The sequence below is a fragment of the Acanthaster planci genome, linkage group LG05 (genome assembly GCF_054643075.1).
Source record: "Acanthaster planci isolate LZ-2023a linkage group LG05, COTS_SCS, whole genome shotgun sequence".
NCBI classification, from domain to species: Eukaryota; Metazoa; Echinodermata; class Asteroidea; order Valvatida; family Acanthasteridae; genus Acanthaster; species Acanthaster planci.
The window spans coordinates 732,054-759,681 of NC_141781.1; the positions used below are offsets into that span (position 1 = coordinate 732,054).

The window sequence follows — 27,628 nt, forward strand, 5'->3', positions numbered from 1 at the left end:
AAAAATTAGCTAAATGAAACACAGAGACGTGTGACAAATATGGGGTGTATTCAATACATAACCATAAGACTCTATTGAGACAAAAAATATTTAGCAACATTCAAAAAGCTTTTAAATTCCAAAGTACTTGTACATGTTAATATTGTTAATCAGAGAAAGTTAGCATCGCTTAACCAAAGTCTGTAGAGGGTCTTTAGAAAACCTATAAAAAAACCTGATTTCTTTATCAAATCTAATGTCATTTTGACAACAGAAACCATTATTACTTCTGAAGTGAGTGAGCTGAAGATTAATATCCAGACAGCACACTACATATTTCTTACCGACAGAAATGCTTGTTTGTCTTTGAACTCAAAGACATGAGCTACCTCACTAATTACATGCAGACAACCAGAGCTAGTGGTGTTATCCTGAGATTGATGCAAAGCTTCGACAAGAAATTGACAAATTGGTTGCTTGAAACGAGCAAAGAGGACTGATATCTTGAGGTCTTTGGCTGATGCAACCTCTTGGAGCTGCATGAAGTTGGAAACAACAAATACAACAAACAAAATTTACAACATAACAATTCAAGGCAAATGACCTTTTTCCTCTACTTTGATTGTATGGTCTGGTTTCAAGAAAGTGGTCTTTGATGATTTGACACATTTGGGAATGGGAGCTTTTCCAAAAAGACAGCAAGTCAGATTCCTCCCATAGCTTATACTTCCATTAACCCTATCTGTGCTGAATCCAATGATATCCAATAGTAGTCACTTTCTGTTGGATTTTATTGATGTGAGCAGTGAACAAAAGGCCTTTTGACCTAGCTGCTGGATTCCGTCAGGTTCAGCAGGATTCACATTTTTTCTGTTGTTGGATTCTATTAGACTCTGTAGGATGTCTAGAGACAGAGGTTTTGGTTGAAGAAAAGGGGCTCCAATCTGTATGGTTTTGTTTTGAATAATGTGTTGAACATTGAATACCTCATTGGAAGGCTCTTTATGGGGCCAATCTAAGTCATACATGATGCAAATGATGACATTAACTGAAATCTCAAACTACATTCAAGAAGTTCATACCAAGGTTAAAGTGAAGTCTCTCAATCTAAATAATGAAAAGCAAAAATCCAATAAAACACCAAGCACCAAGGTCATGGGGGTGAGAGGTGAATATCACCACTCTATCCCAATGACCACTGTGATTGGCTCATTCCTCTAACCTTGACATAGGCAGCAGCTCTGACCAGAACTGACGAGGAGAGAAGGGATTCTAATAGACTGATGATGGTGACTAGTAACAACTCCCCCTCAGCAACCCTATCATAAATATGGTAAAAAACACCATCACATATGTAAAAGAATAAGCCATGTGACATTGAAAAATGTTACAGCCATGGGCCATGATATTGCCAATATTATCCTTTGATATTATCTTCTGAAAAGGGTGGCATTTAGAGTGAAATATCAGATTTCCTGATATCAACAAGACTTCCAATTATCTCCCTACTACAAATTAGAATGGTGTGTTGTGTTTTCAACTATTGATGTGTTGGAAATAAGTGCAAGAAATATTGAACTTTATTAAATCAGACTGATAAAAATGGTGTGATCTCTTGATTACATTCACGACCAGTTTTTCTTTAAAACATCAACCTGAAAATTCAAAATGCTCTGAAACATTAAACAACAAAAGTGACTACAAAAGAATAATTTAAAGACCTTCTCTACAACATGACCAAATGTCGCCAAATGTTCCACAGCTCGACTGACAACCCTCATACACCTCAACATTGTTACTTACATTCCAAGTTCTGCGATTGTGTGGACCACTGTCTCTTGCAACCTGTTATTCCCTGAGGCTTTGGCAGCCAAGAACGCAGCTTTGAGTCTAGTGACTACTGCCTGGTCATTGGCTGTGTTGGATCGCTCTCCGCAACCAATCAGATACTTGATGTTCTTGCTATGGAAACAAATGGAAGGAAACAGTGGATGTGGTGTCATATCTGACTCAGAAAAAACAGTTTTAGGAGATAATAAAATAGGGTATCTATAGATGTGATGGGTATATTCACAGGAAATAAGAAGTAAAAGGGAGTGAATTTATAAGGCAATATGAGATTTTGCTTTATGGAGACTAGAAAACTGGAACCTAGTCTTCTTGACTCCAAGAAGGGGACCCTGGTCCTAGTGATGTGTGTGCCTGGTTTAAGCATATGAACAGAACAGAATATAGAACAGTCAATTTTAACTACTCGAGCAAAGCGCCAATGAGTATTGAAAATACAAGACAATGGGTATGGGCAAACAGGTGTAGGGCAGCTGTGAAGAAAATAGCTTCTGCTTTATTTCCAGCCGAGTGTCAACTTGTGTACAAATGTATAACATTTGAAACATTAACTTGTTGAAATGTATGTCAGTGTGCAATGATCTAGCATTCAACAAGGGAGCTTAGAGACAATGCTGCATACCTGAACTCAACCCTAAGATCATAGGACTTGTCCTCAATCAGATCAAGGCAGGAAATGAGGAAGTTAGTCACAGCTGTGTTGGGTCTCAGAAGATCCAGGTGATTGTAGACATGATGGAAACTGCTCAGAAATGCTGTCAATAAACAGTTCATTTTATCTGCAATAACATACTAAGCAAATCAATTATTAATGCCATGATTTTGAATATCATCGCAGGTACAAAATTATATTGATTTCTTTTAATGCATAAAAATATTTTGATTTAAATTTGAACTTATTGCTCCTCAAGGACATCAGGGTAATGAAGTGCATCCTGATCTCTGAACAGACACAAAAAATAAGTTTCAACGATGAGATATTAACAGTCTAGTCACAACACATTTTTGCTGAATGTTCCTGTATTTACAATAACATTAATCAAAACTATTCTCAATGTAGTGCCAAAGTAGAGAAGGATCTGTAAGTCAAGGGACACCCACACGGGACCAACATTTCCAGCTTTCTCAGTTTCTGAGAGAACATATAAATGGTTTTTGATTTTTTTCATGCTACCTCATACAGAAAATGGAAAATTGACAGTAGTTATTTTCATTCTTGTACAAGGAAACCTACCCTGCTTGACAGAGACTTTGTGTGAGAGCAAAGTAAGATACGGCGTGACAACAGCTAATGGTAAACTCTCACTGGACACTGACTCTCCACCTACTGAAGTAGCAGTGTCTTGCTCACAGGTATGACAATGAAGAGTCAGGGTACTAGACAGGGTAGTCAAAGCACGTAGGTCAAAGGTCCTGTCAAAATAAGAACATAAAAAGACCAAGTTGTGAAGTCAGAATGCATGGAGTGTCTAAGGGCTAACAGTTTACCCAATCTTCGCAATTTCTAAAAAAATGTTTTCATTACCAACAGCCTTGTTGGTCAGACAACAGTCTCAAAAGAATGGCAGTACGATCTCGCAAGAATTCACAATTACTTTTTCCTCACCCATAGTGAAGACAAGATTATTACTGTCCACATAGATGGAGAAATGTCTTAAATGTTCTAGTATAGAATAAATTAAACCAAAAAACTGTAATCATACTGATCTGGGGTCACAATTGCCTTCGTCCTGTACAATATGAACTATGCCTGTATGATCTATGCTGTGCTTACTTGATAGGAAATACTCATTTACTGGATTTTAAAAGTGAAAATTAATGTCCTTACAGAGAGTAGTGGTTGATGGGAAGGAACCTACCTGTTGGGTGTGACATTTTTACTGATGACACATGACATAGTTCCAATACTCCTGCCAAGTTCCTCCAAAACCTCTGTGGATTTGTCTTTTAGCATGCCACTAAAGATAAGAATCAATACAACAAACAGGTCAATTATAAAGTGAGAGAATGATATCAAACAGGATGATGTTACAAAGCACAAGATGAGAACAGACCAGAAAAGTTGACAAAGGCTTACAGGGTCAGGAAAATCAACACATACTAATCTATCAGTGGAAATAAAAGATGAGAAAGCTGAGGTGGCACATTAAAATATCCCCTAACTGGTGAAATAAAGACCAGCTTGGCTGATACCTATCACCAACTCGAACAACCTACAAGGATTTTTTCTCACTGAGTGATGCACGCTTTTTGTCATATGGAATTATGCATACAATGGAGTCAGTCAAAGGAGATCTGACTGTCAGGTAAGCGCCCTCTTTCATATACACACCATGCCTACTCCACGCTACCCAACTCTAGCCATTATAGTTTGTGGAATTCAATAGGGTCCGTCCAACAACAGTGAAGCACAAAGCCAATAAAGTTGGAAGAACTTGGCAAAACCCTGAAACCGTCTAACCAGCTACTATCACATGACATCCTATTTGCACAAAGAATGTGCTCTTGGCACACTTTTTTTCAAATTGGGTGGATTCAGGAAACTTTCGAGCACTTGGCAACACCTGATGATTACAAAAAACCTATCATGAACTTTGATACTTACTGGATGTGATCATACAGAAGATGCAGTGAATTGATTCCTAGATTGTGAAGCAGGAAAGGGAAGGCCCTAACTGCAGCAACACGAACTTTTACCTTGTTACTTCCCTGTCAAGAAAAACAATCACAGGCCTCTATCATTAGGCAGCCATATTGCTTTTGTACCATTCAAGCAATGTAACCAAACTAAGGCTGCATCCGTATCTCTTGTCTAGAGCTAGGTCTAGGTCTCCGCTCCATTGGAAATGCATGGAGACGCGTAAATAGACCTAGCCATATCTCTGGAAGCCCGTTTCGGACACGGCCTGAGACTAAAAGGAAAAAATAGTCGGTTCCTTTTTCTTCAATATGTGAAGTTGTATTACTATTGCCAATGGGTCTACAGGGTACAAGACAAATATGGCAGCATCTGATACCTGAACATCAAATCATTAAGCATTATTATACCCAGAAGGAAATCTGATTTAATCAAGAAAATGGCATTTCTGAGACAGTGTGTAAAACCTCGGAATGGATGTCTCCGACACTCCTCCAACACTGTTCCCAAAGTTCTGTCTCTTGTGGGATCCTTGGAAAGGGTAAGTTTCTTGGGGAGTGACTTGCCCTCTGAGCCTTTCACTTCCTATTTTCAAGCATGTTTTGCGTGTGCAAAAGGTTTGAGCATTTCCCGAGATAGAGCACTCCTGATTTGAGCCAATTGAGTTCCCATAGAGATGTCACGGTGCCAAATTTGAAAAAGCCTTCTTTGTCATCGCAAGTACTCAAAATAGTTCAAAATTAAGTTTCATTACATAATGACTCATAGAGATATGGAAAAATTATTAAGAAAGCTGTTATGAGTGATAACATTTTGTAAGGCAGATGAATTCATTTCTTGGGAAGTACAGTCCGTCCCCAACTTCCTCTTCTCAGCATGAATAATTATAAGTAGGTAAAACTAACCACAGCTGCTTTGAAGATGTGTGTTCTCCACTTGGAGGCAACTTCTTTCGGAAACAGTGCAAGACAATGAAGAAACAGACACTCGGTTTCCTCATCTGAAAACAAATATCCATCAAACTGATTGGATTTTGATGAGAAACCACTGAACAAAGGTAGCACCACCAAGAAAGATCATTTAAGCAGACCCTGCTGACATGAAAATGCCGCTTATTAAGAATAGCTTAACATAACTTCTTATAAATCTTCAGCAGCGTTGCATCTAAGAAGGGCCCAAGTCTCTGGCATCACAGCAACAGGGAGACCTGGAACCCCCCCAGATCCAAACCAAAACTGAAATCAGGTCTTGACTTGATCATTCTAGACCTGACTGAGGCCTCAACTTCTAAAGGTTAACTTGGTGTCAAACTCACGCCTGGACTTTTTGAATCCAGGCATAATCCTGAGACAGAGAATTACAATACAAGAAATATTCTGTGGAATCTTAGAGCTTGAGTCAAGTTCCAAGTAGGACCCTTTTTCAGTTTCAAATGACTGAAGTCAACTTTCGGGCAATATTTTACTGTCATCACCTCAAACTCTGATCTGGCACTGATTGCAAATATCCTGACACATGAAAGATATTTAATTATGGCTAATATCAATGCCATACATAGAGTGAGTCCTGACTTACCAATCTTATCAGCCAAGGCAGTGCTCAGGTCAGCGACCTCTTTTGTTGTCACTTCCCCTTGGACTCTGAGATCAAGCCAGTTAGAATCCATCTGGAAGGGAAAATAACTTATAGATTAAATTCCATCCCCTTTTCTTTATGAACTCCCGATTGGCCTTTTAGTTAATGATACGGTGCAAAGACAGCACATGCAAAGTGCCTTCTGTGACTGTCTACAAAAATTTCAACACTTTCCCACAAATCTGCGCTTTCTTGCACTGACATCTCATGCTATCAAACTCTGCAGCTAAGGAAGACATGATAGATCCTACCAACTGAAACAATCCAAACTCTTGAGGTAATCTCTGAGAACAATTCTACTAAGACTGGCATGCAAAGAACATTTCATACTGGTAGCTTGCAAGGAGAAAATGACTTACTGGTAACCATGGTAATGACAGCATCCAAACGAATGTGTGCAGTTGAAAAATGGGCAACTTTACAAAGTCTGAAAAGGGAATACAGTTGCATGATTTAGCATGATTTTAAATGATCCGTAGGTTATTCAGATTGCAAAATTTGGTATTATTACACTTCATGTTTTTGAGAACAACAAAGCATCAAAAATTGAACGTGTTACCAATAGGCCTAAAACAAGACTTCATGCATTGTTTACATTAGCGCTTTCCAATGGATCAAATCCAACCTCACTGCCACAAGAAAGCACACATGTACACAAAGAGTGATGTCATTTTGTTTAGGTCTATTCAAATATTTCAGCTCAAACTAAAATCATCCACTCATTCTCTTAAACATGTTGTGTGTACCTATTCAGGTATAAATGAGTCTAAATATCATAACAACAATTTTGTGCAATCAAGGAAATTTTTGAAGTCAAAATTATGTTACTCATTCAGACAACAGAATGTTAAATTATCGTAAGAATGTCACTCACCTTGCGTGGTTAGCAAGGAACCAATAATTTCAACAAGTTTCTTGTAACAAGGTTCAACGACCGCCTCTTGGCAACCTGCCAGATTACGTACGACACCTACGAGGGCAGCACACAGTTCTTGCATTTGTTGGGCAGGCATCCAAGCAGAAAACATGTTCTTGCTCAACTGCTGACCTTTGTTTCGTAATTTGGATGACCGTGGGGTTTTGTCAGGTGGATTGGTGGACTTGTCTTTTGGCATTGTCTTGGCAAACAGATGGGAACATGATCGCAGAAGGATCTCTAGGGCACATCGAATTCCCTCTAAAACGGTTGGAAGACTCTCCTGAAGTTACGATCAATGTAGGATATTCTTATTGTAATAAGAGACGAAGGGATGTCATGAGTTTGATTTTGGCAAACTCTTGAAATTGTGATTTCAATCACCACCAGTAGTTGTGATTGCGCCCTCTAGAGTCTGCAATCTCTGACCTTCATTCTGCATCCTTCATTTTACTCGTTCAATGTACATTTTGCCTTTGTGCATTAAATCTCTCCATTTAACCAATTTTACAGTTGCAGTTGTTGCCTGTCAATGGACACCTGTCCTTTTACTGGTGCATAGTTCAAGTGTCCATAAGTAAGATACACTACATGTACTACAACAGAATACTTCCTGGCAGCCATTTTGTTCGGTGGGTTTTTACAACGGGATTGTTCATCGAGGGCAATAACATTCCACAATTTAATGATGAAGGTTTAAAGCATTCTAAATCAATAAGATCTTGCACAAGATGTAAACTGGTTGGTGTTATGTTTCCTTTCAAAGCCTTTGCCAAAGACATGATCATGATACAGAAGTGCTTCAAATCCCAATGTTAGCAGTATGATACATCTTTAGAAGGCTTTCATGTCTAAGCCACAAAGTGTCATCCACACCTCCTGTATGGACTCTAAACCAAAATTATTTAAAACGTCTCATAAAAGTTTTAAAAAATTGATATTTCTTCAGTATTATGGACCTTGTGGGATCCTATAATGAGTCTGCAATCAAAGGACAAATCCTGCTCCTGCACTTACCCCTTCTCCCCTGGTGACACTTTGGTACAGGCTGCTCAACTTCTCTCTGATTTCTTTTACCGTCTCTGAATTCTCAACAATGGAAATTGAATCCTCATCACTACTGCTGGTCATCTCTCTGACATCAAAAACAAATCACATCAATCAATCAGAAAAGCATTTTTACTGTCTCTTTTACTCACAAAGTTCCTGACATCACATAAAATTCATGTTTCCGCATTTTTAGGAACTGTTCATATTGTCAGTGGAAGGCTAGGTGTTCTTTTTTCACAGACAATCAAATTTAAATATTATCCTCACATGCACTGGACTGTTTGGCTGTGACAATTCTTTCTTCACTTTCCTATTTGCCTACAAAATTCAAATCTGAACTTGGTGCACTGTGTCACATGGGTTACAATTTCCCCACCACAGATTTCCGATTTTCCTTCCACACTTTTACAAAATGATATCTTTTTGGATCACTTAAGGATTGTTGTCTTCAATGCAGCCCTGCACTGAAGCATATCCTTCACATCAACTGACATAAATTCCTTTGATCCTTTCTTTGTACCATCCATTTGTGTTTAGACTTACCCTGGTTTAGATCCCTTTTTGCCTGGTGTCCGGTGTAATGTCAGACGTCTCCTCTTCTCTTGCCTCTCATCACTACTGCTTGCACATGAGCTACTGGTATCCATAGCAACAGTTGCCATGGAGATGAGGGTATTTTTCCCGCTGATGCGGGATGATGATGATGCTGTTGATAGAGCGGATGTGGTAGAGGGATGATTTGATGTTCGTAACTCAGGTTTGCAGGTTTGGTAGGATGAGAATTCATTCTGGATTGTCGTCAAGAGTGGTGCTACAACAAACTGGGGAAAGAAAACCAATTTGTATAATTTCAATGGATTGTTTTTATTGCAACAATCAGGAAAGCTTAAAATGAGACTAGATTTTTACTGTAAGAGCTACTCATTATATTGGCAGATTCAGCGCAACGTCTACAGCAATAATCTTGGAAGCTAATCTTCTTTGTATCTGTTTGATTGATTGAGGGATAAAAAAGACCACTTCAAATGGGCAAAGCTGTATTACAGAAACACAGACCTAAGATAAAACATGAAGAAGTGAGATCACAAAGGGAAGGTAAGCAGGACAGAGCCAACAACTTCACTGAAAAAAACCTACAGTAAAATCTCGATACCTCCAATTTTCTGGGGAATGGACAAAAAAATCAAGTTATCTGAAATTCCAGTTTAAAGAATGTCCAGATTTCTTTTGAAGTTAAGTCATTATTACGATGTGTATCATAACATGTACCTACACAATGATGCACAGTTACCGTAAACCTCCCTACGATGACTTTTGAAATGACACTGTGGTTATTTTATACTTTGGTGCCACAAGTTTTTGTTCATAGAAAGACATTTTTGCAGGGGATTTTTGTTGTCAATCGGCTGATAAATACATGTAACACATTACATGTACTGTAAATCATTTAAACTGTGTACCTTTGTGTGGCAAATCTTTCTTTTGCATTGTGCATGTGTGACGCATTGTGATGGTCCCATTTCTGATACCGCGCACCGCAACGCAGTGCCTTGCACATGCGTACTCGGGTGGGGTTTCCCCGAAGACTTTTTTCATCATATGAGGGCGCACCTTTTTGTGCTTCAATAAAATTTTGTAAAAACAAAAATGCTATTGGTATCAGTTTTTATTTTTTGTTCTTTGTTCTTTATTTTCAAACTTTTGTTTATTTTTTGAGGGTGAGATTTGGCTACGCAAAAGCTGTGTGTTGCCGTCACATGGTTGGTCCACTGCGCGTGAGCATGCTGTGGTTTGTGGCTCTAATTGGGCAGCCATCGCACGGGTGAGCACAAGCAGTTGGGCCAGAAGATTAGGCAAGACTTAACTTCTGTACATGTGGTGCGTGCGGCATACACAAGGATCTCCAATGCATTGCCGCAGCCACTGCAAAGAGCCATCAGTTGGCCTGCCGACCCACTGGCTACAATGGGCCCACGGTAACAATTGGGCCAAGTCCTGCAAGTCGGATTTTGCGGTCACGATGTGGTTTACATGTCTAGATCGATCGTCATTTTAGCGCGTTTTCAAGTGATCCGGTGAGAAAAGACGATGTGTGCGTGTCAGAAATGATTCATAACTAGACCCGCGTTCTGTTTACACTTTCTGGAAGTGTTTTGGCAGCGGTTTCTATTGGATCTGCTACACAAAAACGTTTAAGGTAAACGAATCCGGCAAAGTGAGCAGTTTGAGTTACGGATATGTTTTTGTACATCAAAGCCTATTCTTTCAGCAGGAATTACTTATGCTTTGAGTTAAGCAGAGTTTCCACTTAACCGACTTTGAGTTATCGAGATTTTACTGCACTTGATATTACATGGTCCACTGTTATATTGAAGTATTTGCAAGAGAATGCAAGCCACGTTGCCCTTTCAAATCTCACAAAGAATTTCCGTTCCTTTTGCTTAATACACACTCGGGCTCTATCATCATCACAATTTGTGTACACGTCTACATTGCCTAGGTTATCTCAGCGACAGAATGTGGCATGTACAAGTTTAATTTCATTGGTAAAACCAAGAGTGAGGGACTGGAAGGAATACCAAGGAGAAAGCAAGCTGAACACAGCAAGGTTAGAATACGTGCAGATCGATTACCAGAATGCTCTAACCTTACCTGAAGGTTGGAAATCTTTCCCAAGTCAACAATGAGGGCGGTGTTGATGGTCTTGGTGTGTTTCTGTCTAATTGTAACCATCGGCTCAGAATCAACAGCAAACTGGCTGTAGACATACTGAAGCATGGAACAGATTTCACCTCGCAACTCCTCTGGAAAACAATTCCGACAGTGATGAGCCAGATGAAATCCACAGATTTACAAGTTACATAGACAACAGCACAATAAATAACAAGGAGAGGTAAAGTGAAGTAGGATTTATAGAATTTGTTTTAAATCCTCATAACATACATTTCAGTTACAGTGTTTAGAAATTGTCTTCTTATCCTCAGTTGAACCTTATAAATTTGCAACTTGTACATGAGCAGCACAACAACATTTGAAGCAGGTTTATCTCGTGATATGAGTACAAATATCGCTTAAGCAATGAGGCCCTATCCAAACATTGTTCATAATTCACGCCAAATTTCAGCACAACCGCAATAACAAAGTGAAAAGGTCCCACCTGTCTGAATGACTGCAAGGCCTCTGATTGGTAGGTATCTAGCAATGGTCTCCATGGTAACCTCAAGAACTGAGAGAGGTAAACGGTGGTGATGGTTGTGTTGTTCAAGACAGAAAAATTCACTGAAGCATGATGCGAGGCTTTGCTCCAAACCAACCACATCCCTTTGAAGTTCAAGCAAAATTATTACTGTTTTATTACTGTGAATCATTATATTGATATGTTATAAAGAGTATTTCCCATATTTTAGATTTGATTGTGGAATACACAATACATTTTTAGTTATGGATAAATCCTTAATACATAGTGGTTGACAGATAAGCGCATTTTGAGTAAAATAATCATATCTTAGGATTCAGATCTTTTTTAGGGATAACACAGAAAAACTGAATTTTCTTCATTTTCAACTGGGTCTGAAATATTTGATAATTCTGGATTCCATGCCCCCCTCTAAAAAACCCCAATTACACAGACACTAGATAATGCACCAATGTTTTATTTCTTATTTGGATGGCTTTGGAGAGCTTCCTGGAAAATATACCACAGAAATAACTGATCTTGCAAACAATACTCCCCACTCCCACTACAGGAGTTAAGAAGGGGAGTCAGGTTGGCCTAGTGGTTCTTTTCTCGCTTTCCAACTCTGGAACCTGGGTTCGAATCCCGGCCCGGTCCACATGTAGATTGGGTTTTCAGTCCCTACCTGATTCCATGGGTTGTCAATGATTCTCTAGAAAGATTAAGCTTTTTCATGTCCTTGAAATTCTCCGCTCACAAAGCTTGTATTATGCAGATAAGATAAGGGATTATCTCTATGGATTAAACTTACTCGTAACTTTCCAAGTTGTCTCCTGAGAGGAATAACGTCAGGAGGAATAGCATGAGATGGATTAACTTGTCAAGAATGTCGACTGTAGGTGGTCCATTCAGAGCCAGCAATTTAGTTATTACATCCAGTGTGACCTGTTACAAACAAACACAGTTCCTTGTGATGACAAGCAACATCTTAGCCTATTAATAAGCACTGTACTTGCTAAAACATGTCCAACTAAATAATGATACTAAGTGGATTCTCAATAAGCTAAGTTGGTATATCAATGGGATAAAAAGCCCAGTTAGTAAATCAATCAGGGAAGGTCACTCAGGATAAAAGCCAAGTTAGTGAATAACCAGGTAAGGTCACTTGTGATAAAAAGCCCAGTTAGTACATAACCAGGCAAAGTCACTTGGGATAAAAACCAAGTTAGTATATAACCAGGCAAGGTCACTTGGGATAAAAACCAAGTTAGTACATCACCAGGCAAGGTCACTTGGGATAAAAACCAAGTTAGTACATAACCAGGCAAAGTCACTTGGGATAAAAACCAAGTTAGTACATTACCAGGCAAGGTCACTTGGGATAAAGCCAAGTTAGTGCATCACGAGGCAAGGTCACTTGGGATAAAAACCAAGTTAGTACATCACCAGGCAAGGTCACTTGGGATAAAGCCAAGTTAGTACATCACCAGGCAAGGTCACTTGGGATAAAGCCAAGTTAGTATATAACCAGGCAAGGTCACTGGGGGCAAAAATTCTGACAATGTCACTCTTGGTTGAGTATGTTCAGTATGTGTCAGTTAGTACACAGCCATGGTGATAGGGTAGATCTTGCGTTAATCCAAAACATTGTATTACCCGCTTGAGACTTTCAAGCCAGATCATTCTCTTTAATATGACAGAAGCTTAATGCCTGATGATTTGAATTCTTAATTTTTCACAGTCAGAACTTACATGAAAAATCTTAACTTTCTACACATACAGTACATGTAACTAAGAATCCTTTTTAACAACGGCTTTCAGAATTGCTATCATTTTTAGTCAAGAGTCTGATGTTCCAACCAAAAATACACATGCCTCAAAAGTCTCTTAAAATAGCAATTTACATTTCCATAGAGTAAGTGTATCACTTGGCCTTCATCTGCTTGAAAGCCACTTAGGCCCGTAATATTCAGAAATATTAAATTGATTTTGCTCTAAGTTTTTGCTCTATGGCAGAAAGCAATTTGAAGATTGATAATACCTGTTTAACTTCATACTGGCCAGCATCGAACTGGGTAACCAGTGTGTCCCAAAGGCCTGGGGTTTGATGAATTGAATGGATCAGTGTCACATCTGGTATCATTTCACTCAGGATCTTCCTAAAATATGAAGAATGTCAAGTATGACACAGTCAAGTACGATTTATTTGATCAAGGAATGGATAAACATCAAGAAATTAAAGCAAAGCAGATGAAATTGGTTATTTTGGAAGAGAGTAGAAGCCTTTATTGTGGAAAATGAAATCCAACAACCAGCTCGCCACCCTCATGACAAACTTCAATCCAAGGTCCAGGAAAAAATCCTGAAAAGATGTTATTTTAAACTTTTGTAACTGCCACCAGAGACTTTTTGAACCCAAATCTGATACAACTCATTTCTTTAGCACAGCCCTTTGATTTAAGTTTAGAGAAGAACTCTCATCGTGAATGCAGGTTATTCTTGAGACCAACAATGCAGCAAATCCATACATACCCCACCAGCATTTAGGACTGACAAGTCTCAACAAGTGGAAGGAAAGAATTCTCATTTTGATGGAGCAAGTAAACCTAAATAGTCTTCCCTAAGGCAAGACAGTGACAATTCAAAGAACACCACTTGTGCACATACTCACGTCAGAGCCAACTGAAGCAGATTACAGTTGGTGTGATATCTCAATGTGATTGGTCTGGAGTTATTGTAGATGGCAAGTACTTCCTGGTCCTAACAAACAAGAAAAATGGTCAATTCTACCAACGGCGAGTAGTTCACTTAACAGAGCACCGTTAAGATGTTAGGTGATGGGGGTTATACCAGCAGGGGACTGTCAGGACCAGACAACCTGTTTGTGCCAAATAGCATTCTTCAGACACAAAAACTCTGCACTTGATGGCAAAGTACTCCCTGATCCTAAGAAGACATATAGTCAATTCTAACAATAAGAGTAATTCACTAAACAGGTTGATGATAGAGGTCACACCAGCAGGGGACTGTGAAGACAAGACAACTTGTTTGTGTCACATGACCTTCTTTCGCACAAGAACTTTGTATTAATTGGTCTTTAACTTGTTGTCGACGGTATTGCTTTTGGTTGAAAATTTCAACTTTCAAAAGGAAGCAAGATATGGCAGGCAACTCTTGATGTACAACCAAACATCACAAATACTGATATTTACAAGAACCACCTGACCAGCATCTGTATGATATTTCTTAGTGTAACCTTGTGTTTTACAACACTCTGGGGACAATGTTTGCTACAGCACAGCACAAGGATTCACCTCCAAAGACCTCTTAGACTTTGTGGAGGATGAACATATATCAGCCGGAATAGAGTCATGGTGACCTTGATGTTTTCATCCATCAGCAGTACTAGTTTATACAAATAGCCAGATCATTGTTACACCTAACATTTGAACTGCAATTCTGCATCTGTGAAAGACATTGCATTCGTTCATGGCCCTTCATGTGCATTGGGGCTTGTGGTTTAGCCAATACAATCAATCCCATCACACCTCTGAGCTGTTTAGCTGGTCCCCATCAACTACAAAGTGTTCAATTTCCAGAGGGGGGTCCAACTCTTCCACATCACCCGCAGCAAAGTTATTCGACACTGCAGCAGAGACATCTGTAGGAAAAACACATCAATGCAACAAAACAGGTTTATGAAACAAAATGGTTATACCTAATAACAAGGATACAAACGGAACACTGTCTTAGTATCTGCCCAGTTATTCAATGGTTTACCCACACACATTCCGCTTGGCGATAGTGGAGCATGCTTACATCATTGAGGAAGGACACAGGAGTTGTAACTCAGGCACTTCAAAGCGTCCAATGATGGTCGCCGCCAAGTCAGACGAATAATAGAAAATATTCCAAAAATGCCTGATTACTGCCTGTATCTTAGCCAGGCAAGCAGGGTCTGTAATATCCTAGCAATACATATACTTTTTGGCTTGCAATTAAACACAAATTATCGCTGTGACCACGAAAAAGAGAGAAAAATCCCTAATATTAGACCTACTTTTGTCATCCTAAATAAACTTTTAAAATTTTGATAACTGTTCCATTATCCATGCAAAGTTTGCAATTTTATTCTCCTCTCTCCACTGCATCAGTATTCAAAGACTTAGTACGAATTTGGCTAAGACTGGCCAACAATATGTTCATTATTACCGAAAAGCTTAGTTCATTAGGGACAAAATGCGCTATTTCATCACAGGGAGTGATGGTGAAATCTCATGAAATGATGTATCCCTAGATAGACACATAATGGGTACACTTTAGTCAAGTGCACATCTATATCCGTGTAACAACATGAAATGGCATGCTACTCCATCACTATGACATCCCTTTCATGGGGATCTATCATATGCCTCTTGGCACAGGCTATACCAAGCACGCATGACTAATTTCTGTTGGAATGGACAGCCTTCGCAAGTGCAACAAATTTTCCCAACCAGCCCATCTCATCTTTGCCAGCGAGGAAGTGATCACAAGACAGCTTTGCCATTCAAGTGCCAGTCCAACCTTTTTCTTGGTCACCACAAAACAGGTACTACACATATCTCGTCATCTACACAAACGGAGCAAACTCCTTGCCAATTTCACCTGTCAAGAGTCGACAGAACTCATTCAGTAGTTCGGTGAAGGATGGTGGGTCTTTGTACTTGACAGCATGAAGCAAAGACACTGTGACTCGGGTGATTTGATCGTGAAGGGCCAAGCAAAAGTAATCATTGAGAATCCTGGTCAGGCAAGATAACAGCCACATATTCAGACCTGTGTATGAGTTTGAAACCAAACAAGCAGAGGTTAAAGATTGTGTACAATGAACCTAGTGGTTAGGAACTTTCTATCAGAGGTCGGAGGTTCGAATCCAGTAGCAGGCAGCATACTGTGACCTTGAGCAAGTCACTTCATCCTTACCTGCCTCCTTCCAGCCAAGTATATGAATGGATACCTCTAGATAATAATGCAAATTGATCTTGCCGAATAACAAAGGTAATTAGGTCAACAAGTTTGAAATCATTGATAAAATGGAATCCCAGGCATTAAAATTAACACTGTAAGTGTTTCTCGTGGTAATTTCTCGGCATTGTATGTATAAAGCCCACTGAGGTGAACAATGTTAACAGATTGCATGTAGTTGACCATGACAAGATATAAATAAAACTTGCATTGAGATGATCCTCTGATCTGAGTTTTTATCGGTGTGGATAAAAACACAGTTTTCTTGCCCTGGAGGCAAATTATCAGACTGTTTTTAGAGCAAGGTCTGCTACATCACATTAAAGAGATTAAACCCTATCATTTCTCGATCCTACAAAACCCATGACAAGGTTTGGAGGATTCTACAGGACTGAGGAAGGCATAGTCTGGTCACTATCACATTACTTGGGACCGGTGAATCTTGAAGGATCTGGAAAAAAATCCATCAAAAATGCTCTTCCTTGGGAACTGTTTTCACATTTGAAATTGTCACCTTTAGCTCTTATCAGGTTAGTTTGTTCTGGAGTGAAACTTGACCATACAAAAGAAGTCTGGTGCCCAACATCATACCTCTACACATGTAATACTCAGGATCCTGAGGCACCAGCAACTGAGGCCTCATGGGTACTGCTGTGTCAATGGCACCAGACATTGTCAAACCTGTGCGAGCGAAGATGTTGGGGAACTGCCTCATGCAAGAATGTAGGAAATTGAGTACAACGATGCAGAGGGGTGTACCAGATGCACCCCTGGACAGTTCTGCTGGTGTGCCAGATGCATCCTTGGACAGTTCTGCTGAAACTGTAAAAAAATAGCAAGAATTATAAAGGTACTGAATTAAGGAAAAACAACAGGCAAGTGCCATCAAGGACCACCAGTTAACTAGAGGTTGGTTCGTGACCTACCTAGCATATGTGCAGTGAAGTTGAAGTGCAAATGACCCTAGTCAACCGTTGTCAGGTCGCTGGGCCAAAGGGGAGAAAAGGAGGCCGAAGGAGGGGCAAAGGAGCCAATTCAAGTGAAAATGGTTGTTTACTCATGGAATACTGTTTTTCCGCCATTTTTCTTATAACTGGTCCTCTGTCACTGTGAAATTAAAACGGTATTTGGCAACCAATGATATGATCAACCTCGAAGAGATGGTCGCAAATAGTTGACTAGACTAGTCCAACCATTGTTAACTAGCCTAAGTTGGATCAGATTTAGTCTGACTATAGTTACCTACAGTCCTTGATCCAACTTGCTCAATGCTATTCGTTAATCTTTTTTGGGAAGGTTCTTTATCAACTTTCTAGGGGCAAATAAAATTGGGGTGAGCCGGTCTATTAAATTTTCAGAAGCCAAATTCAGGAAATAACAAGACATTTTCCCGTCTTTTTCAGGGAAAGTTTAGGAAATGGGGTACCCTGCAGTTCTGATTTTATTTCTTGCTTCCTACTCAAAAGTTTTAGCACTACCATTTGATGAACTGAACATTTCCACACACATACCTTTCTGCAAGTCTGTCAAGTATTTCTCTACAACCAGGCAAATGCTTTTACGACATGTCTTCAAAGCTTGCTGAGTGTTTTCAGTGCTGGGTGCAAATTTGAATCAAGAGTGATTGTCATAATTCCAAAGTTGTTAGAAAACTGAAATTGGCAACATCTAGGATAACAACCGATGATTAATTTTGATAGGGTTTCATGTACATAAAAAGACGATGACATTTTCTGAAATAAAAGATTATCATTAAAAATATCCAGTTTTTTAAACTAACACAAACAGAGAATTTTTTCCCCGAAACTTCAGCAAGCTCATTTTCCAAGAGAGTTACATCCAAAACTGTTTCTCATATTGTGACCTCTCTTGATATATAACGTTATGTCATGAAAAACTTCCTGAACATAAAATACAGACAACCTGCACAAAGAAATTAAGATTCAAATTTCTCACTTTCTTCCAGGTTTTGAGTGTAAATCTTTACCTCTAGAATTCACAGGCATGCGCTTATGCACCATGACAAGCCTTGGTTTTAGATTAATTGAACAAAAGTATTTTCTCAACCAACAAGAATGACCGTCCAAAATAATCAAGAATTGTGCTGAATGAGACTCTTGAAGTCTAGTTCTTATGTCTCAAATTATGAGTCCCAATTACACTTAGAAAAATCCAACTACATGTACACTTCGACAATTCCTAACTACAAGACTGCAGTTGGAACCATCCTAACAATAGTGTTCACCACTGCATTTAGTTTCCAAATCAGAATCAAAGGGGAAAATCAATGAAATAAAAAAAGAGAAAAATGCAATTGTTTGGTTCCAAAATTGCATTCTAAATGCATATTCTAAGGTGTCACAAGTACATGTAAGTTTCAGACAGCACATACCCAACAAAAACCATAAATTACTTTTCATGTTTGTCCTTTTTTACTTTTTGGGAATATTATGTTTCTTGGTGTCTTTGGTGCAGCCTCTTTCCTCTGGTTATACTCACGACTTTGCATTTTTCAGCTTATTGAAGGCAGCTTCAGCATCTTTTAAGCAGATTTGGTTGGACCCTGCCATTCCTGATGCTGACCCATAGGATGACGCCATCTTCAATCAATACATGTATGTATGTACACAGTTTTACTGTAAAAAAACATAAGAAATAAAATGTTGTTTCATTTCATTCATGAGTATTCATATCCCAAGAACTATATGTGTGGGGCTCCTCATTCCTAGAAGTAGAATGGGGCAGCCAACAGGTCTAGGGGTAGGGCTTTCTTTCAAGACTGGGATCACCATTCACGATACTAGTTTCAGAATAAATATAAAACAAGTTGCATCACTAACCCTAACCCCCTGGGTGTGTCAAAATATAGGCCCTAAAATGAGATTGGAAGAGGCAAAATGTTAATAAGAGCAATGAATGGTGTCAATGAATGAGTTACAATACAGCCGCATGAATGCTGACAATTTCTTAATAAACCCTTTAACTGAACCATCCTGCACAAGATCTCCAACTTTACTTCCCTTTGTTGAAACAATTTTGACATCTGTAAATTTGATAGAAAACGTTAATTGCTGTTGGTGGAATTATTGACAAATTGCCCATTAAGATAAACTGATTCACACAAAGATCAGGTGATCGTGCATATTGACCAATCACGTCAAACAACACTTGTCCTCTTGTACTGCCCGGAAATATGGGAATTTTAAAATATCCTTTTAAACTCACACCAAAGTAAATTTTCTACTTAAATAGGCCCAAGTATGACTAAATACCGAGACTGACAAAGTAAGGAAAGAGTTCCATATACCACCTACAGACAACACTTGACATGCCTAAGTTGATGCCCCCATTCACAAACCCATAAGACTTGTTTGAAAAAACTAGGTTTTTTTTTAGCAAATCCTTTGGAATTTTATTAGCAAAACTTCAGTTTTTAGGACATGCATCTCACTTTCTGACAGCTGCTGTAACATTTAAAGGGAAAATTAGTGTTGTTCGTATATGGACATAATGCCGGGTTTATGATTCCTACCAATGTACATGTATGCAGGCATTAGGCCCACTTAGGCTATTCTCTCTTGCAGTTTTGTGTCAGCCCTGAGAAGGCCATACATTTATCATGTTATAGTTAACAGGGCCTATGTCCTGACAAGTCTGATTTAGGCCTAGCAGGCAAAGTATCGAACATGTTGAGACAAGCAAGCTCGCCAGCGCAGCAGCATGATTGAAAGACACCGACTTCATTTTCCAGAGAGTCACAGCGTTTGTGTACAGGGTGTCAACGTCCGTAACTCCATCCCTAAGTGAATGACTTTGCATTCGGTATAAAAACAAACAGAAATCCTGGAAAAGGAATCGTGAACGTGCGAAGGCAAGTTGTACATCGCCAACATCATGAAGAATAGGCCTACCAAGTACCATTCATCACCAGCCTAGGTTGGACATTGTCTTCGTTTCATTGGCCATAGAACGATCAGGCAGTCCACCTGGACTACATTTATCCCCAACTTTCGCGGCGATTGTAACTTCAGTCATGTACCTAGTCCGAGTATGCTCGTTTAATATGAAAAAAATAGCGTATTGAATTCACCAGACTAATGCAAGTGCGCCCTCATCAGACATTAATGCCGCGTCCAAATTATTGGTTACGTTGACCTCTGACAGAACAAGTGGAATGGTACCCCAAACGGTGAAAACGGAAGAAAATAGACAGTGCTCAGTTTGGTTTAAAAAACGATACAACGAACAAATTAAAATTCAATTAAATTGGAAAGAGGCATATTTGATTTATTAAAAAAAGGGAAAGTATTAAACACAATCGGTCCTCTGTAGAAATGATCAAAATTAAATCTTTGACATGATGTTGTTACTTTTGGTTACAGATCATGAGCATTGTCTGATTCCATTATGGAGAAATTACGATGCGGGGGGCGGACTGGTGAAAGTTTAGACCCATCAAGAAAACTGGTGTAAATGTCCCCATTTCAGTGTTACAATTTATAATTTGTAATGAAGTTGAGATGATCATTAAATGGTCACATCAACGTCATCACTGGTTTTCAATGCCATCCTTCCCACAAAGCGAAAGTGAAATTAAGGTTTCATTATGTGTGTCATGGCGGGGAACAGTGGAAAAATTAACTTTTATACTAAGGCCGACACATAAACACATGCATCTAGACAAACCATGAAGTTAGTTGATATGTAATTAGAAGCCCTCAGAGACACCTATATTATTGTAGCCTGCTTTTCACGGGTGACATGTAGGAGGCTTAGATGAGAGGGGATCATCGGACGGAGTTATTATTCCAGCGTCCTTCATCCTGTTTTCGAAGTGACACAACACCAACTATGTATGGCAGATTTTATTCCTGCTATACAGTGTGTGTAAAAAAAGGAAAACGACGTTAATTTCTTCATTTCTTGGACATGGCTAAATATCTTGGAAATTGACAACCACCATTTATTAACTAATGATGTCCTCTTTCTTATTACACCAAAAAACCAATCCAATTTACTGTCACAGATGACTGAGCACGAAGCAGTTCAATCAACCATGTCAGAACTGGTCTTGCAAAGCGTCACTTCATCATTACATAGGCCTATTCATAAGACTATTCGCCTTGAGCAGAAGCATTCCCTCATTGGTTGAAAAGAGCCGCGCTGCAGGTTGGGATCCGCTCGTCGCCCGGCGCGCCCGAACAGGTCATTGGGAAAGGCTGATGGCCTTGCACAGATTTTAGTGAAGGAACTACGCTACACGGGGTCACAGCTAACGACGCGCAGAGCATTGTGGATAAATTTCTGCTAGGTGCGTACACAAGCGGCGCGTCAACTCAATCTTTTTCTTCCTCATTGCAGAAAATTCTATCTAAGCTTTATTCGTTCATTCGAGAAAACCAATGGTTCGGAATATATCGCCAAAAGACACGTGAGCACGGGCGTCGCTAGACCATTTTGAATTTCAAAGGGAGGGGTGCGACGCCAAAGTTAGTGAGAAGATAAGTTACTCTGTGATTGAACCGAGGACAAATAATGGTTGGGAGTGTTCAGTTTGTTGGTAGCGATGCCACTGCAACGCTAGCGCTAACGTTTCAAAGTCATTCGTGAACCAGCGATGCGCAGTTACTGCCAAAGTGGACTGGTCCCCGTCCCCAATTGGTAGGTAGCTGCGGTTTAACGTGTGCGATTAGCCCTGTCAGTTTGGATGCTGAATAAATAAGTGTCTTTCCTCCCTCCGTGGTCAGGCCAACAATGCTTTATTAGCATGAAACACGTTTCAGCGCAAAGTTTTTGTTGTTTTGTTTTATTTTGTTTGAATGGTGCTTTCAGCTGCTCAGGCTATTTGCGCAAATAGCTATAGCCTACGTTATTCATTGCGGGGTTTGGAAGAAGGTCCAGTTTTAGAGGCATGCAGAAGGAAACCGGAGTACCCGAAAAAAACCTGCGAGAGCGAGTAAGGACTGGAAACCACATGCACTTAAAGCCCGGGCCAAGCCGGTACTCGAACCCGGGCCTCTTTGGTGCAAAGCGGGACAGAACCGCTACGCTAAACTCCCTCCCACTCAGTGCAAGGGCGAATCAAACACAAGGGCCTATCCTTCCTAAGCCTCTTGATCACAGTGTGGTAATTTATTTTGGAATGATTATCATCGATAAATCATTTTACGGTAATTTATTTCAAATTAGTGGTTATGGTGTTAAATTTAAGACAAATGAACAATTTATGGTGAAGCTGTTTGCGATAACGAAAGAGAAAAAGCAAAATATGCCATTAGCTCCTGCTTGATTTGTACATTGAGCTCTAGCAGGCATCGTTTCCTCATGCAACTACGACCCCGTGCAAGAACACAAACGCGGCCCGGAAAGTCTCTGTCTAGCTAATAAAACATTGAAGTCGACTCTCTTCAGAGTTGGGGCCCTGTAAAGATGTGTTTGGGTCACATACAGAGGAAGACGTGGCTAAATGAATGGGGCATGGACTTCCCTCAACCAAGGCCACCCCCTTGTGCCCTCACTTAGAAATTAGAGAAGGAAAATATCTGGTGATAGTTTAGCCTTGGTGAGTGTTTTAACAGTTACCGAACCCTTTGCGTACTCCTCTCCAGCAAAAGGACCCCAAGTACCCGCTGCAAAATACACTCTGATTACTCGCCACCGGCAGGAAGCAGTGAACAGTTACAATACATAAGACAGCCACGTTACTTGGATGAAAACTGCTTAGAGGCGTTGCTAGAATTTTACTGGTGGGGGGTACAAGGAGGCACCAGCATCTTACGGGGCACCAGCTTTCAGTGGTGTGGTTTTGTGTATGGGGGCACCAGCATCTTATGGGGGCACCAGCTTTCAGTGGTGTGGTTTTGTGTGGGGGGGGGCACCAGAGGGGCATGTGTCCCCAGGCCCCCCGTGGCTACGCCCCTGGAACTGCTATCCCGTCACATTAAATTCATTCTGTTATCACCGTTTTGGTATGGGCTTGATCGCTTCACAAACAATTACCGTATGGATTTGCCCGGACCGGAACAACTAAGAGTGTAGGTCTATTTTCTAAAACACACAACATCCAACAAAACATTCACAGGGAAACTGTGCTTTTTCAGTTATGCTTAAAAGGCAGACAGGGATGTATACCAACCAGTCAGCACCATTGATGGTTCCAGCCCAAGGCTATCTTTTGGACAGTGATGGTTTTTCATTTGGAGGGCTTGAAAAACAGCTTTGGATACCCGATTTACTGACAATTGAGGGGTTTTTCCTTTATCCATATGCCTGAATGAGGAACTAAGACTTTATTTCCATACGTACCTACGGGCTTAAGCCACCCAGAAAACTTTTGTTAGAAGTTTGTGTGGCTCTTTTAAAAAGGTCGGCGGACTGGAAAGTCGGTTTTCTGTTCCTGGTGCACCGTGAAAAGAGACTGGATTGACTATAAAACCATTTCGATGTTTGGCATCGAAAAAGGTCTCGTTGTGCATGGGAAAAAGCGAAACAGGCTCAGGCACGAGAACGACCACAAACTGATAAAAGCTACTTTTCCTGTGAGACTGTTTCATAACTTGTCGTATAAAGTTGAACGGCGTTAACTTTGTAAAGATGGATGCTGCTGAAAGTAAGGAAGGCATCGGTGAGTCTACAATCCTCGCTGTTACCACACTACAACAATATCTACTTCTAGCGGCGCTGGCGTTGAGCTCTCTGCTTTACGGTAGCAAAATGACTCCCGACGACTTCACCAAGTGCGTTAAAAAACCGTTAGGACTTTGGTTAGCCATGATGGTATCAGCACTGCTGGCTCCTTTGACGGCCTTTGTCATATCACTTATCTTCAGTCTTCACTACTCCGACGGCCTAACTCTTCTTATAACATCTATCTGTCCAGCCGGTGCGTTATCACCAATCTTCGCATTTTACACTCAAGCCGACGTCTGCCTGTGGTAAGATCTAGCACTCCCAATTTTGAACCGACATTCAAAAATTAAAGTAACTCCATTTTTTGTTTCAAAGTGTACGGATAGGTGTGAGAATCAGCTAACATCAATTTGGAACATCAACAAGTTTCAAGTTGAACTGGCCGTTGTTTGAGCACGGGTCGCAGTTTTAGGAAGAAGATTTCCGAAGGTGGCACAGTATTCTCCTGAATGTTTGGGTTGATTCAGCGTAATTTCCGTGGGAAATGAGCCCAGGTGGGAATGAAGAACTAAGCCATCCTTAAATTCTGCAGTCGTCTGTATACAAAGACATCTGGCCGGAGTGACAAGATGTCGACAACAATGTTAAAAATGCTTGATTTACATTAAATGTTTTTAATATTCAATTTTTGTACATCCTCATATACACAAATATGAGTCAAAACATTAACCCAGAATAGAAAGTGCATTTTAGTGAAAGAAAAATAGAAACTTGAAACAAAGAAGGGCTTATTTCCGTTAGGAGAAAAGCTTTAGAGAGAACTTTATAGAAGCTATAAAATTGGGTAATGGCTAAACAGTGATTTAGTTAATGCGATCAACGGTGCTCAGTACAATTACTGTTACACCCACAGTGGAAAAATCTATTTCTCTTTTAATGAGGATTTTCAATAATTGTGTTATTAAATCACCTGCCTTATGTCAATATACGACCACTGCGTTAATAATCCCGTTCTTCAGGTCAATATGACAACTATTAACCTTTGATTGATATCGACCCCTCTCTGTCCAGCCTATCTGTGATCGTGTTGTCTACTCTCATGTCTGTGGGTATGATTCCGCTGGGTGTCTATCTGTGCTCCAACGCTTACACGGAGCTGGACCTTGCAGTCATTCCTAACAACATTATCGTGATCACGTTGAGTACGTCAATAGGCTTCATCAGTCTGGGGATGGCACTCAGAAATTGGAAGGAAAAAGTGGCGGACAGGCTCGTTTTGGTGGGTATCACAGCTCAGTCACTTGCGCACATTGTGTTAAACAAAAGAAGGCTTTGGCCATGCTTATAAGATTCTCGTGACAAACTTGACGTAAACTTTATCCCGGGAATTCTTCCCAAGACAGAACGAATTAGGAGCCAAATAATATAAAAAATCAAAGATCCTTACTCCGCAAAATGCACAGTTCAAAAGAATTTTTTGGGGGTGATAAAGGCACCAGCTACACGCCTCTGAATGTGTTTTAAAACCCTGCGAGGCACTATGAATTTTTACTCACACGGTGGCTGGAGCGGACTATTCCGTTGAGTCCGTTTCATTTTCAGGGTTGCGGAGCCCCAAGTCCGTCCTAAAGGTATATTAGCATATGCAGCAAGGTATGAGACGGAGAGAACCCCCCCTTTGTGTTGGTCATTGTCTCGCAGGAATCTGGGGAATTCCTTTCAGACATCTTGGGGGGATGTGTTAAGTAACAGTAGTCTGGAATGTATATAGGGATTAGACATGTTGGGGGGGTACCCCTTGGTCTCATTTTTGCTGGGCATATATATTAATGCTTCAGTGGTTGTCCCCTAGCTTCTACAGCTCTTACAAACCACCAAAAGTACATCACAGTACCGTGGGGGCGCCGTTTTCCCAGGCTATCCCGATTTGAGGGGGGGGGCCTCGCCACGCGCCAGCCAAGCCATACCACCACCACAACACCCCCCCAACAAAAATAACACTTCAAAGGCAGCCGAATGAGGCCTCTGACAAGTTCCAGACAGCTGTCACTGATAAAGAACACTCCACTGCCTGCCCCAGGCACCGTTTTGTAAACAACCCATTAGATTGTACACAAAGGACCACTTAGCACACAATCCTATGGGAATTGGCTGGAGGCTGGCTCAAGGCTGGGGGCTGTAAAGTGACTAAACCAGGTTTTTCAGCATGTACAGTGGTAGGATATGATAAGTAGTCGTTGCATTTGGACGAAAAAAAAAACGTTAATTAGCTCCAATGGACTCGCCAAAAGAGGCCGCTCCCTCTTCCCAGGGTTGGTCAAATGAAAAGTGACGTAGGCTTATATCCAACGGGCTACAGAGCGGCTGTGGCCGATTTCTACGGGATGAAGATTTGGCGAGTCAGAGACACAAAAGCTGCTCGGGACAGCGAAATGGATTAAATCAAAACTGTTACAATAGATTCGAGGGTGGAGAAAACGGTTGATAAAAGCACTGAGTAACGTGTTGCAATTTTTCAAACCTAACTTTGAATCCAAACCGGCCGAAACCCCATTTTCGCAATGGGGCAAACAAATCCCAGCTACGCGCCTTTGGAAAGCCGTAAGTTTTTTAACTGTGCTGTTTTTAATTTTTTGTTAGTTATGTTTCCTTGCATAGTCTGACCTTACAAATTCTCTCCATTTATCTTCAGGCACTGAGTTACTTGCCGGTACTCATCCCCATCATAATGATTTTTCTGGTTGGCATCACAATTCAACATTCCGTGCACTTTACTCCCAGCGAGATCTTCCCTGTTCTAGTCTATCTCCTTGTGTTACTGTCGGGAACCTACCTGCTGGGGCATCTGGCCGGGCAGACGCACGAGACATGCCGAGCTATGGCGTTTTCTGCGGCCAGTAAGAGCGTGTTGCTCTCACTGACCGTGGTCCACTCTTCCTTCACGGGGGAAGTGTTGTTGTCTGCATTGCCTTTACCCAACCTGTTTCTAATCGAGTATATCGTTATCGGTCTGATTTTTTCCGCGGCCTTCTGGATTTACAGACATTACGTACCCACTGCTTATGTTTATTAATGTTTGTATGCCATGCAGTTCAGGACAATGAAAAATCATGTAAAAATAATAACAGAATAATATCACCAACGGAAATGTATAAACATCAGTTTTCAGTTACAATCACAACTCTATTCATTTCTAAAAACGTCAATGCAGAGTTCTGTTTTAAATCCTGTCAACCTTTCTGTCACTTTGTCCTAATTGTTTTAATCTAGGCACTGGCGGATCCAGGGGCAGACTAGGCCGAGTGTCCAATTTGCCTTCGCCCGGTTCTGGGTCCAACTTCTTATAACACCTTCACAATTATATATAACGGGTTTGCCCTTACCCAACGTATGTTTATAAGCACTGTATGCTCAGTGCTTGTCCGAGAACTTGCGAAAAAACCTCACAAGCTTACTCGGGTGGGACTCGAACCCACGACCTCCTGCTTACTAGTGCAGATGTCTCTACATCTGATAATAGTTCGCGGTACCCGCTGCTTCATTTGACTCGGACCGGCCAGCCGACCCCGGCAAGCTCGGTGGTCGAGTGGTAAGACATCTGCACTAGTAAGCAGGAGGTCGTGGGTTCGAGTCCCACCCGAGTAAGCTTGTGAGGTTTTTTCGCAAGTTCTCGGACAAGCACTGAGCATACAGTGCTTATAAACATACGTTGGGTAAGGGCAAACCCGTTATATATAATTAACATCTCCCC

The 27,628-nt window shown here is 40.5% G+C and overlaps 2 protein-coding genes across 2 annotated transcripts in view; one reads left to right on the forward strand and one right to left on the reverse strand.

The window, feature by feature from the left end:
• LOC110984731 (serine/threonine-protein kinase ATR-like) overlaps window positions 1-20,301 on the reverse strand; it is a 53,529-nt gene extending 33,228 nt beyond the window's left edge. Inside the window, exons 1-24 of the mRNA XM_087136462.1 lie at window positions 20,160-20,301; window positions 18,748-18,884; window positions 17,760-17,845; window positions 16,840-17,070; window positions 15,889-16,059; window positions 14,790-14,902; window positions 13,913-14,001; window positions 13,283-13,400; window positions 12,053-12,186; window positions 11,224-11,387; window positions 10,719-10,870; window positions 8,610-8,887; window positions 8,034-8,151; window positions 6,975-7,299; window positions 6,460-6,527; window positions 6,041-6,131; window positions 5,371-5,465; window positions 4,433-4,536; window positions 3,687-3,785; window positions 3,062-3,240; window positions 2,450-2,582; window positions 1,783-1,941; window positions 1,202-1,298; window positions 324-515 (exon numbers count right to left, since the gene is read on the reverse strand). Coding sequence (XP_086992588.1) covers window positions 324-515; window positions 1,202-1,298; window positions 1,783-1,941; window positions 2,450-2,582; window positions 3,062-3,240; window positions 3,687-3,785; window positions 4,433-4,536; window positions 5,371-5,465; window positions 6,041-6,131; window positions 6,460-6,527; window positions 6,975-7,299; window positions 8,034-8,151; window positions 8,610-8,887; window positions 10,719-10,870; window positions 11,224-11,387; window positions 12,053-12,186; window positions 13,283-13,400; window positions 13,913-14,001; window positions 14,790-14,902; window positions 15,889-16,059; window positions 16,840-17,070; window positions 17,760-17,845; window positions 18,748-18,848 — 3,297 coding nt within the window. The 5' untranslated portion in view covers window positions 18,849-18,884; window positions 20,160-20,301. The remainder of the gene's footprint in view (window positions 1-323; window positions 516-1,201; window positions 1,299-1,782; window positions 1,942-2,449; window positions 2,583-3,061; window positions 3,241-3,686; window positions 3,786-4,432; window positions 4,537-5,370; window positions 5,466-6,040; window positions 6,132-6,459; window positions 6,528-6,974; window positions 7,300-8,033; window positions 8,152-8,609; window positions 8,888-10,718; window positions 10,871-11,223; window positions 11,388-12,052; window positions 12,187-13,282; window positions 13,401-13,912; window positions 14,002-14,789; window positions 14,903-15,888; window positions 16,060-16,839; window positions 17,071-17,759; window positions 17,846-18,747; window positions 18,885-20,159) is intronic.
• A 3,335-nt stretch (window positions 20,302-23,636) lies between these two features.
• On the forward strand, window positions 23,637-27,064 carry LOC110984719 (ileal sodium/bile acid cotransporter-like). Its single transcript, XM_022245161.2, has 3 exons — window positions 23,637-24,182; window positions 24,949-25,156; window positions 26,570-27,064. Exons 1-3 carry the CDS (start codon window positions 23,842-23,844, stop codon window positions 26,948-26,950), a joined length of 930 nt encoding a protein of 309 aa, XP_022100853.2. The 5' UTR covers window positions 23,637-23,841; the 3' UTR covers window positions 26,951-27,064.
• Window positions 27,065-27,628: the final 564 nt, after the last annotated feature.